General features: G+C 43.0%; 1 protein-coding gene across 3 annotated transcripts in view; it reads left to right on the forward strand.

Moving 5' to 3' along the window:
* The first annotated feature begins 3,545 nt into the window (after positions 1-3,545).
* FAM149A (family with sequence similarity 149 member A) overlaps positions 3,546-18,552 on the forward strand; it is a 33,858-nt gene continuing 18,851 nt past the window's right edge. For 2 of the 3 annotated variants that reach the window (XM_082237905.1, XM_082237906.1), the window contains exon 1: positions 3,546-4,438. In XM_082237905.1, the coding sequence (XP_082094031.1) occupies positions 4,029-4,438 (410 nt within the window). In that variant the 5' untranslated portion in view covers positions 3,546-4,028. Of the gene's footprint in view, positions 4,439-15,784; positions 16,354-18,552 lie in introns of those variants that run through there. The other variant, XM_082237907.1, reaches the window with a different exon arrangement.

The raw sequence follows: 18,552 nt of genomic DNA on the forward strand, positions 1-18,552 counted from the left end.
GTTGATGGACTAGACGGAATTGGCGGAAAAGATTGGCAAGATCCGAGACCAGGGAGAAGAGTCGGTGGAAGAAGACTGGGAAAGGTTTAAAGACTATTTACAGAAATATTGTAAAATTAATGAATGTTAGAAGAATGTTGGAATGAAATTATATGGCTTCAGTAGAAATGTTATAAAGAATTAAGCATAAATAGATTAATAGAGTATTAAAGGAAAATAAGGTTAAAAGATGTTAAGATAATTATAGGATAGAAAACAGGGGAAGATGGTAAGGAATTGCTGAAATAATTAATAGAAGTGGAATTAATAGAAGTGGACAAAAAGGGAGGTGTGAGGAAGCCATGGAAATATGGGAAAGAAAGATAAGATATTGGAAGTTTTTTTCTTTCTTTTCCCCCCTTCTTTCTTTTGATGTGTTTTTAAATTGTTTTTGTTTTGTTTTGTTTTGTTAATTTTTATGTAGTGTTTTTGTATTATAATGTATTGTTTTTTCTTTGTTTTTTCTTTTGTAAGTGTTTAAATTGTTGTAAAAGCAATAAAAAGTATTATAAAAAAGGAAGAAAGATAGCATCTGAATGCGCAGCCAGCTGCAGCACAGACAATATCTGCATTTGGTTGCACAGAGGCACACAGCTAATGGCCATGGCTACTAAAGGCAACAATATCTTGAGACTGTGGGAAGGAAAGACAGAAACGGTGGGCTATATCAACCACAAATTTGCAGCGTATTTGTGATCAACTGTGTGGAGTTCTCACATGCCACATTGCAAACATACTGTACGCATGTATGATGGCCAATGCTGCAGTCCTGGGTGTGCATGCTTTGAAGTATGTCCACTGAATACTGTGGGACTTATTTCTTAGGAAACAGACTTAGAAGTGCACTGTAATTCACACTATCAGTTCACTATTTGCACATTCAGTGGCATACCTAGGCTCCCTTCCGCCATTCTCTGGCAAGGAGCTATATGCCCCCAGTCCCTTGCACTGCTGTGTTGAGGCAGCCACAGCAATGGAGGAGTGGCCCAGAGAGCAGGTGGGCAGACTCCGAGCCACAGCAGAGACATGTGGTTTTTGCATTCCTCTGGGACTATGCCCTTGGCAGGGGCAAACCTAACCAACCCCTAGGTACACTCCTATGCAGCTTTAATATTGAAAGCCAGAAATGGGATGCTCTCTCACATTTACAGAGATCAGTACCACTAGATGCCAGAATGGGAGGTATTTGTGTCTCTAGTTGTCTATCCCCATCTCCTAGTGGTGATTTACAAAGAAACAAATCTTGCATGTTAATTGGTAATAGCACAAATGTCACATCTAACTTTGCCCTGGGCCCACTGAATCTTTATTGTACAATAAACTGATTATACAGATCAGTCAAATCTTGTTTCCCTAATATGTTTCTCTAAGGCGGTTCTTTTCTAAGACCAGATTCCCGCTATTAAAAAAAAAAAAAAGCTTTTCTAGAAATTTGAGTTTGCTTTGCTCTCTTCACAGCACAAGAAATAGTTTTCTTGAAAAATAAAGCTTGTTAGATAACGGTAAGCACATTTTTTGTGTCACAGTTTAGTTGTCAAGACATGCTATAAATGCATTATGCAGTTCTTAACAATACTCTGCTGATCAGTCTTGCATATTTTACTCTTTTTAAAAACCAAAATCCAATTATGTGTTTTAAGTTTATAAGCCAAAAATACATGATCCGGTTCTATTCAGAATTAAGGTGTAACTAATCTGCTGAGTATTCCTGTAAATTATAATTTAAGAATGTAAGCACCACCTGAATCAGACCAAGGTCTAACTTGTTCAGCATCCTTTACAATAATCAAGGCAACCAGTTGGTATTATGTGATCTAACAGAAATTGCCCACTGGTCCACTCTTAAACCACTGTCTGTCTTACCTTTAAATACAGTGGGCCGTACTTCTGAGTAAAAATGCACAGAACTGTGCTATTAAACACATTTCCTAGGGAAATGAATTCTGCTGAACTCAGATTTACTTCTGAGCGAAATGCTTAGCAGTTTTTAATTCCTATGGCACTTAAATACAGCTGGATGTGTTTTAATCTAGGTCATTTGTTTCACATCATACACAATTATTCATTGATATACTAAATAATATGCAACTTACATAAAAGTTGTTTTTTCTTCATAGATATTGAGTATGATTATTATTTTTTAACGTGTAAACAGCTCCCGTGACTTCTTCACACATCATGGGGCAACAAAGTTTGTTACAGATCCATGTACCCAGGGAAGGGAGCTGAAGCCAAAAAAAAAAAATGGGCTCACTGAAAACACACACCCAATCCCGAAACGACAAACATTCAAACCGACTCTTGCCAAATTCATCCGATAAAATATATTTGAAGGGTTGGAACCTCGTGGCACACTTAGAATGGGAACATCTCACAGATTTAAGCAGTACAGTGGCACCTCAGGTTAAGTACTTAATTCGTTCCGGAGGTCCGTACTTAACTGAAACTGTTCTTAACCTGAAGCACCACTTTAGCTAATGGGGCCTCCTGCTGCTGCTGCTGCACCACCAGAGCACGATTTCTGTTCTCATCCTGAAGCAAAGTTCTTAACCCGAGGTACTATTTCTGGGTTAGCAGAGTCTGTAACCTGAAGCATATGTAACCCGAGGTACCACTGTAAACAGGCAGACTCCACTGTATGGCCTCAGGATGAGACCTCACATTCTTACAATATTTCTCCAAGTACATTCCTTACAAGTCTGCTAATGAATGAGAAGGCTTGGCTGGGATCCTTCCCTGAGGCATGTGGCTTTCTAGAGGCAGGGAGTTATTTGTTGTAAAGGGGAAGAACATATTCAGACATCCCAGTCCTTCACCTGCAGTGTGAAGGGAGAAACAGCTGACCCTCGTCACTTGCTTCTTGTGAGAATTAGGCCTTTTACTGAGCTCCAAATGTAGCCTTATGAGGCTTTGCCCTCGGGTGGGAAAAATTTTGCGCCTGGGAAAGGGAAGTGGGAGTCAACAGACACTCAAGGAATAGTTTCAGAGAAAAAGTTTTATTTCTACCATCCATGAACTGGTAGAAGGAGCAAGTGTGATAAGTCACAAAAAGCATGCACGAGTTCACAGTGATGTGCACAAACATATATACCCCTTTCTAGTTCCCTCCCCCTTTCTCCTCCCTCAGGAGTCCTGCCCCATGTTGAGGTTCCTGGGCATGTACAGAAAGCTGTCTTGGAACTATTGTGGACTCTTGGCAGGAAAGGGGGTGAGGGGGTTTTCAGAGTGTTCCCGTTGTTTCATTCATTCTGAGAAGACAATGGGCTCTGTTCTCTACCTTGTTGCAATCTTTTAAGTTACAGCAAGCGGAATGTTTCTGATGCTTAGCTGCTGAGAAAATGATTTTGAAAAGCTTTGAGCCTGCGGGGGGGGGGGCCTAGGTGAGGTCACCTGTCCTCACCTTCCTTCACAAAGGAGCTTTACATACTTCTAAGGAAATGTCTACACAGCACCGGGCTGAAACTATGTGGCATATACTTTAAAATATATGGGAAGTAGTACCTCCAGAGAAAGCTTGCCGTTACAAGGGGAGGAATGAAGAGCGGGCCCACAGGGCTTCCCGCCCAAGCCTGCAGCTTTCTGTTTTGGCAGAGCTGTGGCGCCGACGTGCGCACGCCCCTTCCCTGCTCGCCTCCTTCCCGACGCCTCGAGCTCGGTGAGGGCGCGCGCGGCTGCAGAAGCATCTGCTGCTGCTAAGTGCCCAATTGCCGGCGCCTCGCTCGCTTTTTTGTTTAGCTTAGCAACGGGCGCTCCCGCCCTCCGTCGGCGGCACCAGCGAGCGAGGCAGGCCCCAGGCAGCCGCAAGACCAGGAGACTCTCCCGCCTTCTGACGGCGGAGTCTCGCGCCTCGTCGCTCGAGCGTGCGGCTGACTGAAAGAAGGCGCTCCTTCGCTCCCCGAGTCCCTGAGGGAAGCGGCGGCGGCGGCGCTCTCGCCGCTTGTGTCTGAGGTGACGCTGAGAAGCTCCTCGGGCCGGGCGGAGGCGGCACCATGAAGGTGGCGGTGCTCGACTTGGGCACCGTGTTTGCCAAACTCTTCAAGCCCTCTTCCTCCTCGTCTCCGCCTTACTCGCCAACCGCCGCCTCCTCTCCCAGCAGCGCGCCTCAGCCCAAGGCGCTGCTGCCCCTTCCTCCGCCTCCGCTGGGGTCTCTGCCCTCTCGCCCCGCAGGGGGCTCGTCTAGCATAGCGGCAGCCAGTCGAGGCGCTCCCGGCGGGGCGGCGGCGAAGTCCCCCGGAGGAAACAGCTCTCCGCGCGCGGCGGCGGCGCCGCCGTCCCTGCCGAGGGAGCCCGGGGCTTGGGCAGCGCCCGCGGGCAAGCAGCTGCTCTTCGTCACTCTGCCCGACATCGGCGAGGAGGGCGCGCCCGACGCCGACCCCCCAGAAGAGGCAGCGGAGCCCAGGCAAGTGGGAGTCGCGGGGACCCCGCCAGGTGGGGCGCCCTGGGAAATGCAGACCCTTTTACCCTGCGGTAACATAATCTCCGGGTGGTTGCAGCTACTTGGCCAACTGGTTGCCTTCTCAAGGGAGGCATTTTCTCCTTAAGGGGCGAGGAGACACTAACTCCGCTTCCCTGCGTTTCTGATCAGGCACAGAAGGTGGTAACTTCATCATTTGAGAAGAGAATGCAGAGGCTGTATAGACCTTTTTATTTTGAGAGAGACAGCTTTGTATTTTTGGGGTGGTGAGGGATTTGCTTGCTTTGTTAATTGGAGAAAGGTTTTAAGTTATTTCTAAGACTGCAAATGCAAGATCTCATTTTTTTCTGGTGGTCCAGTTCATCTTGAATAAACCTCATACTCTAGTTCCCAACTTGCAGGATATTTTCCTACACAGTTCCTATGGATACTATTCTATGTTCATTTACTTGGGAGTAAGGCCTATTTAACTCAGTGGAGCTTACTTACAAGTAAACGTGGAATTGATAGAGCTGTAAAAGAATGTGTTTTGTATGTTCCTGGTTTAGAGTTTTGAATTACTTTTATATATGATCAGTGCATTTAAGCTTCTTCCATTTACACATATAGACCCTACCTGCCAGTCATAGCTCTAAAGGTGCTCTACAACATACTTTAAGGCAATATGGTATAAAACAATTTCCAGTCTCTCCTGCCCTGTGTCCTGTATGAAAGCTTTTAATGTGGGAGAGAAATTCTGTGTGCTGTGACCAACATATGAGCGCTAACTGCTCATGTGAAAACATTTCAGAGTTATTGGCTAGGCTATAAATTCAGAATAAAAACGGCTCTCATCCATTTTCTTTCTACTGTTTTTAGCATTGACACGTGTGTATAGATAAAGGCAGTGAAGCTCAAAAGTACTTTTAATTTCATATCTGAAAATGCCCACAGTTACTAATGTCAATTTTCAACAGATTAAAAAAAAAAAACAGTCAATGAACCTTTTCTTAAATTAAAGAATGACCTGCTTCCATTTTGTATTGTTGCATCAATAGCTTCAAAAGTGATACACTAGAGACGTTAAAACATTGCTTGTGAAATTGCTCTGGAGGTTGTGCCTGCGTACCCTCGCGTTTGTGTTTCAGGACCAATCTCCATAGAGCTATCACTCTCCCGAGGCACTGTGACTCCTGATTGACATGTCATGGAGCAAATGGGAGAAACTTGTTGCCTTCATGTTCCATTACAGAGCTTCATAGAAGCCTATGACAGGCCAGTGTCAGAAACAGAAGGTGTATCTAGGTGGGCCCTTTGCTCTGATCTAACAAGATGGTTATTGCGGTATTATGTTCCTCATATGAATTTGGAGGCACCCATTGTCACCAAAGGCACATGATGACTGTGGCCAATAGGGCTGGGCAATATATCGATATATGGTCCAAAAAAGATTTGATGTCCATATCATGATATCGGTTTCATATTTTTTGACCTGGAGATATAGCACAAATCATGGTATGTTTGTGTGTGTGCTATGCAAAAATCACAATGTGGGAAAAATCGTGAAGCCAGCCAATGCTGCTCTCGATTTTCAGCACCTGTTAACTCTGCTGGCTCAGCTCTCCCCTGCCTCCTGTAACGAGCAGCTAATCACAAGAGCAGGCACCAGTAAAAATCACAATGCAGGGGAAACTGTGAAGCCAGCCAATGCTGCTACATAGCTCTATTCTTATTTCAGACCTCATGATGTATCAGTATATCACTATGTTTAGCTGTTGATATACATCAAGATGCTGAAAACCAGATACCACCCAGCCCTAGTGGCTGGTGCAAGGGAGGCTGAAAGTATGGACACAAGAGACTGATATTGGGTTCAATTAGGCTGCAACTTTATTGATTATGCGAAATAGTAGGTTTGGCTAAGGCATTGGGCATGTATCCAGCATCAGGCAGCTTAGGAGCCCCATGAGGAGTCACCCCCAACATGGATTTGGTGTCTCAAACCTGCATAGGCCACCATTGGGAGAGGTGCATTGGCCCATTGGTCTCCCTGTGGCTTCCCAGACAGCCGCCCCTCCAGGACCCCTCTAACAGGCTATTTATCCTTTAAAGTTGTGACAGTTGCTATGAAGTAGGTGAAAACCTGCAAGCCAGCCAATTTGCTTGCAGGAGAGAATTTCTCCCTGGCCACAAATATGGCATCCGAGTAAACCATAGCAAGGTCCATATGCAACTCACCCACTCCTCCACTGGGCGGGCCCCTAACAGACTGGGTGGGTGGATGAATAAGAAAATCCTTTAACGGTCAAACAAGAGGGCAGCCTGCGCTTGGCTGCTCCCTTAAATAAGCCGGGGCAGGCTGAGCACAGCTCTCATGCCCCAGCTCCCAATTAGCTTTGTGGGTGCTGCCTGCCCATACTTGAAAGGTCCATTGTGGCCAGAGAGGGTGGTGTCAGGTCGCCATCCCATCCCCTGGCCATGCGGGAGGATGATGGGCTCCCCAGATGAGCCTCAGCCATGCCGTACGGCAAATGCCCTCCACTCGGAGCCCTGGAAATAGATCTTTGCAGATTTATATAATCTATAAATATATCTAGCAAGTGTTAACAGCTACAACACTAATTAACATTAAAAGTTGGGTCTCCTGATGACAACTATACATGTTTTACCATACATTTGCTAAGGTGTATTTAACATCTCCAGACATGCTTCTCTTGATGCTGAGTTTCTTTGCATATGTTTAATAGCAAACCAAATATTTTATTCATATTAGGAAGGTATGTGGTGAACCTGCATTGTCTGCCTTTTAGAAAAGAAAAAGATACATAAGAGGGAATAAGATATGCCTCTTAGAAGAGGAAAGGCTATACCTTCACATTAGCATTTTTTTAATTAGACATTTCCACTTAAGCTTTTAGAAGAAACACCCTAATAAAATATTGATCATTGCAGCCTCCTTACCCTGAGTTCCAATTCAAGTTTACCTAGACTCCAGAATATGCTATTTATTTCAATTGTTATTCAGCCATGTGTGAAATGCATTGCCTCATGAGAACATAAGAGAAGCACGGCTGGATCAGGCCAAATGTCCATCTGGTCAGCACCCAGGCCTTACCGCAGCCAAGAGTCGCCGATGAGAAGTCCACATGCAGGGCTTGGGTTTTCTGGTTAAGAAAACATCTGGAAAGGCCTTTTGCAATTTACTGAAGCTGAAAAAATAATGTAGCTTGTCAATAGGCACTTCAATTCAAATTTAAGATATATTGTAATTAACCATAAATTCACACAAAAGTTTTGAGAGTATATTGCCAGTTAGTTTCATTTGAATTCGATTTTTTTCAATTACTTGTGGAAATGTGTTTGCCATATGCCCAGATTGATTCCTGGTGTGTCATTGGCCAAATAGAAAATTCTAATTGCTGGTGTTAATGTATGCAGGTGATCTTGGAGCATGAACCCATTTGCTTGCCCAGTCACCGTAGGTAAGTTCAAGATGCAGAAGTAGTTAACCTAGTTTGAAAATACATGTGAAAGCCATCTTGTGAATTAATTCTAAATAGCTATTGGAGGCATTGGGCCAGTTCATGCTTGCACATTCATCATCTGAAATCTCAAGGCATCAAGTGATGACTTGTATGTATAAATGACCCTACACAGGTCAAATGCCATAGGTAGAATTTCCATCTTGTGTCACCTCAGATTTAGTGTTTCAGAGTGGAGCCAGTTCAGACAGTCAGTCATCATCAAGGGATCTGCATGCACTTGTGAACTAGGCCATTAGATGCAGGTGCCTGGTGCAGGGGAAAATAAAACTTCATGTTCGCCAGATTTATAGGTTGATCACAGACTGCTGCTATCCAATATGTACAAATTTCCAATATGGATGACCTTATTGGTGAACAAATTCACAGTTTCATCATATGCATGGAAGGCCTTGTGAAAGAGCACGGAAAACACTGCTGACAAAAGCTATTTTGCAGTAGTTATGGAGTAATGTATTTAAAATTAAATGTTTATAGGAAAGTGGAATATAAAGTAAAAATTTAAAACAAAGACCACTAGACATGCCGCATGTTTGGTTTTGATGAGTGAAAGTCAGTTGCAAGCAAATGTTGTGAGCATCATGGGAATAGCTGATGCGATTACAATGTGCTTGTGTGCATGCATTTTTTCCGGTAATGTTACTCCTGAGGTTTCGTTCCTCTATTCAACAGACATGTTTTGCACAGCTTTTCTGCTTTCAATTGTAAATGCTCCCTGGTAATGAACAAAACAGCTCTGCCTTGTTGATTTGGTTGCTAACAGGGATTCACAGATTTTGGCATGGTTTATTCATTGCCAGCCCTTGTTTGTGGTTGCTATTGACCCATTCTTCTGAGTCCTCCTGAAGGGTGTGTGATTTATCTCCTTATGCTGAGATTTTGCAGATGTCAGCAAGGTAAGATTCTGTCTTCCAAAAAGACCCAGTGATAACAGAAAAACACCCTTCCCCAAGTTCTCTGAATTACAGATAAGAGGGAGGAGGGGTAATTCCGTTCTTCCCCTGGTTGTTGAAGACGACATGGCAAACATCTCTCCTACATCCCTAGGCCACAAAGAACTCAGAATCTTTGTGCTGGTCAGGACTAAGGGTAGTTGCCAGAGAGAGGAAAGGGCACTGATGCATTTCTGGAGTCTGGTCACTAAGAGTCATGCATAGCTTAGTAATGAGCACTGGGTTGTATACAACTAAGTCAGGGGTCTGCAACCCACGGCTCTGGAGCCGCATGTGGCTCTTTTACGTCTTTGCTGCGGCTCCGGGGCAGATACTAGCGAGGGGAGGAGGCGCATTGTGTGCCCCAACACTCCTCACTGTGGCGGGTGCTGTACTGGCTGTCACGCACCGTCCCGACGTCACCTTCCCGCCCGCTGTCAGATCGTGGCTCCGGAGATATATTTGTTTTAAATGTCGCAATGGTTTTGCGGCTCCCAGTTCTTGTTTTTTCTTTGGAAATGGGTCCAAGTGGCTCTTTTTGTCTTAAAGGTTGCAGACCCCTGAACTAAGTTATACTCAAGAGTATATTAAAACCACTGCTTCTTTTTGGTCCAGCTCTCACTTCCATACATCACTACTGGGAAAACCATAGCTTTCACTATATGGACCTTTGTTGGCAACCTGTCTCATATATAAAGCTCTATGTCCCGAGGAGGATGGTTTTGTAGCTTCCCGTTGCTCTGTCCCTTCCATTAACATCAATACATCTAGATGGGCGGGGTATAAATTAATAATAATAATAATAATTCTACTCTGAGGGGGGCTAGCACTGAATGAAACCTTTTGTTCAGAAACAAAAACAACACAATGTTCCAAAATATTGCTTCCAAAATATAGGCGAAAGCCACATCCTCTTGACAGCAGCAAGAAGATTTAAAATGTATTCTTCTTTTATGAATGATTATAGAGGAGGAGGAAGTGGTGGTGAGATGTACTTGTGCTATTTTGCAAGGGCAGCTTAGAATTCATTGGAAACTGAATAATAAATCCACTTGAGAAAACTCAGCAAGGCCTTTCATTATATCTGCATTATTACAAGAGTGAGTAGCAGATGCATCAGACTCCTCTGTTGAAGTCTCATGTCTAGCAACCACTTTAATTGTACTTCAAGGTTCTTATGAGGATGAGCACAATATCGGCTGCTTCTATGTTAGGCAGTTAGCCTGGAATAGACAAAATTTGTTCATTCAGGTTTCACAGAGCATCCAGATGATATTGATGCCAACTCATTGTATCCAGCAATTTTTGTGGTGTCTCCTGTTTTTCCCCTGACCTGATTTCTGGCATTAATAAAACAAAATAAAACATAACAGCAGTGTCAGTATTCCAGTATGGATTAACAGTATGGTAGATACTCTTTAGAACTTCTGGTAATAACTTCCTCCTTGCCTTTTCTCTCAAAGTAGCTCCAGAATCCCTACATCTCTACATTAGATGTAAGGTGACATAGTTGGACCATAAATAAACAGTTTTAAACCATAAACAGTTTTAGAAAGATCATCAGCAAACGACATCCCTACTAACACATTTCCAATAAACTTCTTCCAAGGGAAAGCACATATTTCATAAAACAAGTCCATGATAAATATCATGGCCAAGCCAAGCGTATAAAACTTGTTACTCTGACCAAAATTTACAAGTGCTTAAGAGGGCATTGCTTTGAACCACATAGCTAAAAAGTTGTGTTTGGGGAGAAGACAGTATCACATCAAGGAGATAGAACTCTCAAATGCAATTTTAAAATAATGAAGAAAAAGGGTGGTACATTTTTAACCAGTTACATCAGTTAGATTTCATTCAAATGGCACTATAGCAAAAGGATCCTGCTTCTAATTCCAGCCCACCTTACTTCACATAATGGAGGGATCGATGTTTACAAGGTCTTATATAATATAACCAGTAATATGATGGAGAGATTATTGCTATCTGCAGCTTGTGCCTTGTTATAAGATTGTATTCTTACCATTCTTAGAGGCACATGGACCATTTCCAAGATTTTTATTCAACCTTCCATCCCTTCTGTTTCAGGGACACTTGATCTTGTTATAGTAAATGCTTCCTATCTGATCCCAAAGAAATAAAACACCTCTACCAAGACACTAATTAGTCTCCTTTTTGTGACAGTTAATTAAGCTGATTGCATTTTTCTTGACTTATAAATTATTTATATACAAAATACATTGCAGTCATTTCCCCCCATTGACACTATTCTTTCTTAATACATATGCTGCTGTCAGAACTGAAGTATAGCTAATAATAATTAACTTTTGTTATGAGTTTGAGGTGCAGGAAAGTAGGCTAACCCTTGGAACCTGCAAGTGTAAAAATATAAGCCAGGCTACCTTCCTGTTGAGGTGATCACCTGAGTGATGGGCCATTAGGGAGGAACAAAGGAAGTGGATCTGGGTGAGGCAGCCCCTCCATCAACTCAGATAGTTAGTTGGAAGGACAAGGCCTGTTATGTGAGCCAAAAGCTAGAAGAACTGCAAGCTGGAAAGATAAAGAGTATGTTTGATTTCTGTTGGAATCCAAAGTGGTGGCTATGGGAGAACTATGATTATCTTTGGGTAATGCTTTGAACCCATCCACATTGCAGTAGCATAATTTAGCATCTCAGCTGAGGGGGGAATGAGGAGCAGGTGTGAGCAACACACAAGCATCTGCTTTGCTGCTAATTAATGCCCTTATGTTGGGAACGATTGAGGGCACAAGGAGAAGGGGACAACAGAGGACGAGATGGTTGGACAGTGCCCTCGAAGCTACTAACATGAGTTTGACATAACTGCGGGAGGCAGTGAAGACAGGAGTGCCTGGTGTGCTCTGGTCCATGGGGTCACGAAGAGTCGGACACGACTAAACAACAACAAATGCTGAGGAACTCTGAAGGCAGCAACAGAAGATCTGGAGTAAATGGGAAGAAGGCTCCCCACCACAAACTAGAATGGTGTGCTGGTCCTTCTACTCCATTAAGTCAGTGACGAGGGGTTGGATTGCACACGAGTTCTGTTGGATGTGCTAATTGATAAAAGTTTGAGATAGAGGTATTTTTCGCTCTATAAGACACACCTTTTCCCTCCTAAAAAGTAAGGGGAACTGTGTGTGCGCCTTATAGAGTGAATTCAGGCTGCGCAGCTAAGCCAGAAGCCAGAACAGTGAGAGGGATTGCTGCGCGGCTCTTCCTCTTGCTGTTCTAGCTTCTGGCTTAGCTGCGCGAAGCCTCTTCAGGGCATAGGGAGTCTTCATCCCACTGCCCTGAGGAGTGCACGGCTCTTGCTGGCTTTTGTGGGAGCCTCTTCCCCCACCTCATGGAAAAGCCCCCAAGAGCCTTGCTCCCTTTAAAGAGCTGTGCGGAGCATGTGTGCGGCTCTTGGGGGCTTTTCTCTGAGGAGAAGGGCAGTCCGTCAGTGACACACGCTCCATGCTACTCATGAAAGGGAGCGCTGAGCAGAGCCTGGGATGCAGACAGGCTCTGCTCAGCGCTCCCTTTAAAGAATATTTTTTTCTTGCATTCCCCCTCTAAAAACTAGGTTCATCTTATGGAGCGAAAAATACGGTACTTGATTCTACAGCTGGGTTTTATTTTAATTTGGGAAATAGCTACATGAACTTAAAAATATATTTTAATGACTGATTTATTTGCATGGTAATGGGTTAGATGAACCTAGTCCTAGAACTGATTGAAGCAACATGTTGGAAGTAAAAATTAAAACATGAATGCCATGCAAATACTTGAATGACTTGTTTCGACCTGAAGGAATCTATCTACATAATTAATGAATATTTATATTGCTTATGAATTCTGGATTTGATTTAGTGGCTTATGATTACTTTTTTTAAAAATGTATGATATTTATCTGATGAACTTGAATTTGATTGTAGTAGCATAACTGGATTAAAATCTATAGAATGAATTAAGAATTTGCATATAGTATATGCTAGGTTGGTTTTGTTTAAGTACAAAGGCATCTGGAATTGTGTAATATAAAGGTGTAATTGCATGACTGCATGCTGGGAGAGGGGTTGGGAGTGGGGAGAGATATTACCCTAGGAAGAGAGACAAGAAAGAAAGGTGACCGGAACCCTCTCTATAGGTTCCTTATTTGACAGATTGCTTGAATGTCTAAATTGCCCATAATATGTGAAAGGTTAACAAATAAGAGACAAGGTATGCTCATTTCAATGAAACAGGACAAGGGAAGAAAACTAGAATTACTATAGTGTAAACAATCTAATTAATGGTGACATCTAGTGGTGATGTGTAAACTCATCATGGCTGCCGAAAACAAAACGTATTTTCAAGGCATGATGGCATGGTTTGGATGCGCATATGTCAGGCATTTATAGTTTAGTTTGAGTATAGTTTAACTGTAGTTTCCCTTTTTTAGCTCAACCTGGAAACTTTGCTGGAGCAAGCCAAGATCTTAAACCAGTCTGAAGTTTCCTCATTGCTTGTTACAAACTTGATAACATTCCATTTCTTGGTACAGATGTACTGGGAAACAGTGGTTAATGGAATACCTCCTGGAGTATTATTGCAGGGCTGGGGGAAAGGAATGGCACAAGGGTGGAACACATGGGCACAAGTAGGCTGAACAAACTCTGCAGTAGAGTTAAACTGTCCTCTGCTGAAGAAATAGAAAATATAACAGCATCACTCCTCATGAAATGAGCACCAGCAGGCAAGCCAAGTAATAGATTTTTTTTTAATTGTTTCTAGCTTTGGGGCATCAAGTAACATTCTCAATTTCATTCTAATAAAAGAGCTAAGATTGGACCTAATTCTTCAGGGGTGATAGTACTACTTGGATGTGCTGCTAACATTTATTCTATCGTGAAACTAATGGAATGATGTAAACAATGCATGATGTTGAAGTGCTGTGATTATAAAAAGGTAGAAGACCCCTGACAGTTAAGTCCAGTCGTGAAAAACTCTGGGATTGCGGCGCTCATCTCGTTTTACTGGCCGAAGGAGCCGATGTTTGTCCACAGAAAGTTTTTCCGGGTCATGTGGCCAGCATGACTAAGCCACTTCTGGCGAAACCAGAGCAGCGCACGGATTACAGCTGCTTTCAAAAATGAATAAATTTAAATGCAGTGGCGGGTGGTGGTGGTGGTGGTAAGACTGCCAGTTTTTTTCGTGTAGCAGCAGAGGGGTGGAGTATTTAATCTTTTCTCCACTATGCCATTTTGCCAATCAAAAATTGTCCTCTTCATGTAACCTGCACCGCAGGAGCAAAATAGAGTTAGATGTGTTTTTCCTTTCATGTGGCAAATAAAAGTCAGAGGAAAATTTTTGAGTATATTCACATGCCCCTAGCATCACCAACTACCGTATTTTTCGATCTATAAGACACACCAGACCATAAGTCGCACCTAGTTTTTGGAAGAGGAAAACAAGAAAAAAATATATTCTGAATCCCAGAAGCCAGGACAGCAAGCAGGACCACTGCCCATCGATCCCATTGGCTGTCCTGGCTTATGGGATAGCCGCACGCAGCCTTTCCCGGGCAAGGGGAGCCTTCATCCCCTGCCCGGGAGAGGCTGTGCTCAGCTAAGGCTCCCCCAAGAGCCGCGCTCCCTTTAAAGAGCGTGCGGAGTGTGTGTGAGGCTCTTGGGGGATTTTCCCTGAGAAGGGAGAAGGGCAGCCCTTCTCCCTCCTGGGGGAAAAGCCCCAAAGAGCCAGACACACACTCCACACGCTCTTTAAAGGGAGTGCTGAGCAGAGCCTCCCGCCTGCATTTGCTCCATAAGATGCACACACAGTTCCCCTTACTTTTTAGGAGGGGAAAAGTATGTCTTATAGAGTGAAAAATACGGTACATGGGCCCCTGCAGAGGTAGCATTCTTTTATACATCTAGAACTCTCTTTTTGATAATACTATCATTTGCCCTTAGAGTAGCCTAGAATAAGGTTCCCCAGTTGTCCACTGTGATCTTCCACATTTGTAAAAATAGTACTGGTATATAATTCCGTCAGTTGCAAGCAAACTCTGCGTATGGTGCCTCCAGACTGTCAGTATTTTGTGGGAGGGATTCAAGAGCATAACAGAACTTGAGGATTGTGCATTTAAAGTGCATCAAATAGCTGTTGCCCTAGTGCAGGGGTTCCTAAATTGTGGTCTAAATTTCATTCAGGTTGTCCACAACATTTCTGTGGATTGTGATAATACATTGAAAATAGGGTATGTATTAATAAGCACATTAACCTTTTCAGACTGTGATTAGGGAATACTGTACATGAATGTACTAATTATACATGTTTTGATCTCAGGCAAATGCCCATTTTAGGCCCCAGTGATGTGCATCTAAGCTGTAACATCTTAACATCTAAACTGTAACTTCTACCTGCCCTACCTCTCTCCTACCTGCAAGGAATGGAAATATATATGAACTGCACAATTTTGAAAAGAACCAAATCTCCCCATTTCTGTATTTTCTGATGTGTATGACTGTTTGGATGGAAATCTGGCACAGGACTTTATAAACCCTTCCCTCAGTTCCAATGAAGGGCTGCAGGAAGATGCATCATGAATCTCCAACGCCCCTCCCCCATCTCTCTCTCTCTCTCTCTCTCTCTCTCTCTCTCTCTCTCTCTCTCTCTCTCTCATGCATGCCATGGTCCAGAACCTGTCACAATATTTTGGATGATCAGAAAGGAATGAACACCAGGGGAAATTGCGTAATGCTAAATAACGGTATAATGCTAAATAACGTTTTGCTGCCTTTGTTTACTCAAGCTGCTTGCTGACAGACTCAGGATATGATTCCAGCTAGACAGTAGTAGATGATATCCATGTCCTTTCAGCGTCAGACAAATGCATTGTGAATCAACACTGTGACAGAAGTACATTATTGTGCAAGTCAGACACACCCTTTCAGATTGCAGACGCTGTAGCAAAAACGTAACTGGTAGATTTTGCTTGTCTGTACATTATTGCACTCCCCCTTCCCCTTCAATGCAGCTGTTTTGGAATGCTGTTCTCCACAAGATGCGTTTATATCTGGGAAGCGCAGCCCTTTGAAAAGCACTAGGAACAGAGCATGAGGCAGAAGCAAAGCTGGAACAGCCTCTGGGAGCAGCTTAGTACTGCAAGACCTCCCTTCTTTCTCCTCCCCTCTTACACACACACACACACACACACACACACACACACACACACACCTCTCCTAGAGGGAGATGGAGGACAATGTGCTGAAATGAAACGACACTGTGTGTTTGTGAAAGGGAGCGAGCAGAGCTTGTTGAGGAGGGAGGGACAGAGAGCCTTCTCCGGCTGTGCTTTTTCATGCGCTTTGTTAGCGGGGTACGTTGCCCCTGCCATTTGTCTGTGGCTTCCAACCCTCAGCAACGTGAGCAACAACCGGAGCCAGAGCTGGTTATTATAGGGTAAGTCAGAAGGGATGAGGCTGAAGATGGGTATAAATGTATATGCATATTCTCAGCTCATGGGTCTCTGGCCGTTTGCTCATCCACCTACTCATATTCAGAGCAGTAAACTCGGCCTTAACGTGCACTAGCCTTATGCAGAATTAGGGAAGGGAAGGGGGGGAAGCATTGTGTGGCCCCTCCTATGTTTCTGTTGTAGTGCCTTGTAAATGCTGCATTTCCAGATAGGGTTGTAAACACCCTAATACAGTGCAGAAGAAAATGAACACACTGGAAATACTAAAATGTAAATATGATATTTTAATGGTGCAATGGAAAAAATAGTCTTCCCTCCATTGCATTTGTACAGTATTCTTAATGCTCTATTTTTATTATTATTTCAAATTGAATTTAAGGTGGGGCTATGCTACATTTGGGGAAATGTTTACAGTGTGAGCCATCCCAACCAAGTACTGATTTAAAACCCTGTACGACCTAAGCATAACAAGTGCAATGTGCTTGCCTGTCCGCAGGAGTAATTTTGAATGAATTTCTGGTGCTGTATTTCCATACCTTTTCCTGTACTTTAAAATTGTTGGGCTCCCTATATAGCACTACTGTCACAAAGTATATTATTACAGGGATATGATTTCAGGTTCATTATCCCACCTCCAAGCAGTATGTGCCTTTTATAAGGAAGTGGCAGGCCCCAGATTTTCCTTTCAGATGTTCATTGGAAGAATTTGTCGATCATTAACTATAATATGAGTGAATGAATAGTCAAACTTGTACTTCACGGAAGAAAACAGCCAAGATTTTCATCTAAATAGTGACGTTGTGAAAACTCATTATGTATTACATTGGACTTTATTGTATTTTAAGAAAAGAGACTTCCTTTTAAACTGTCACAAGATTTTATTTTTCAGAAGTGCACAAGCTAAAAAATAGTGATTCACTGGAAGGGGCATATCTACACGGCTTAAGAAACTGGTGATTGGCTCCCTTATTGCATGGATTTTTTTCTTTTAAAAAACCCCAACCCATGGGTTTGTTTCTTACAATATGTGAAGTGGCTTTGTAGCAAAGGCGGGGCAGGGAGGGGAGGAGAACTTACAATTTTCAACTATTTATTTGTTGATTTTATTAAATTTGTGTACTGTACTTCATCCGTAGATCTCAGGGAAGTTCGCAACAGAAAAATACAAGACAAAAAACAAAATACATAATAAAAACAAGAACAAAAAACAACCAAGTAATACCCCCTCTCCTCTACCTTCTCCCACAACACTATTTCCTTTCCCAAGCCCATTTCATTTGGTAAAATCAGGGCTTTTTTCAGCCGGAACTCACTAGCCAGAGTTTTTTTTCAGGGGTAGATCCCAGGAACTCAGTTCCGGCACCTCTCAGGTGGATGCCATTGGCATTCTAAGAGTACCAGGATGGTGTTCATGGTGAGTTCCAGCACCTGTTTTTCTAGAAAAATAGCACTGATAGCCCCTAGGAATAAATATAAATACAAAAATAGGTTTTTAGAAAAGTGGCTCTGGCTACAGGAATTGGCTGGTATTTTTCCCCCAGTCAGGGGTGATGTGAAGAAATTAAACCTTTTATCAATGCAGAACAACTCCTACAGTTCAAAAGAGACATAAACAGAATCTAGCAATCACAGGACAGCTTCCCTGAAGTCTGCCTCTTTCCTCTCTTTTTGCCAGAGTTTTACTAAGGGCAGTAACATATTAACAGTAAACACAAAGTTTAAAGTGTTCTGCAAAATTCCTTGAGAGACTGAGTACCTTTTATCCTGGTAGGCCTGTTTAGGGAGTGGAGATGGGGGTTATGGTGCTGTCTCACTGCCTCTTGCTCACTTCTCAAAGTGGCCCTCTTGCTGACTAGGGACATTCCTGCCTAATACAAGTCCTATGTTATAAGTGATTCAGGGCAGGCTATAATACATGGCTTTTCACATGGTCAGCTTCCAAAGAGGCAGTATTAGCAGAACACTCTGTAGCCATGAATACATGGTATCCTGATGCTTATATGTAGGGTGCAATTCAAATGTGAACCCCAGTCTCCTATTACTGCCATAGGTAAGTAAGTACCCAGTGAGACACACACCTGTGTGGATTCAAGGTGGAACTTGTAGACACCTACGACTATAAACCTCTCTTAAATTTTAATATATTTTGATATCTGACTCCTGCACAGTGAAGTTGACATTAG

Source organism: Podarcis vaucheri, assembly GCF_965113315.1.
Source record: "Podarcis vaucheri genome assembly, chromosome: 9".
NCBI lineage: Eukaryota > Metazoa > Chordata > Lepidosauria > Squamata > Lacertidae > Podarcis > Podarcis vaucheri.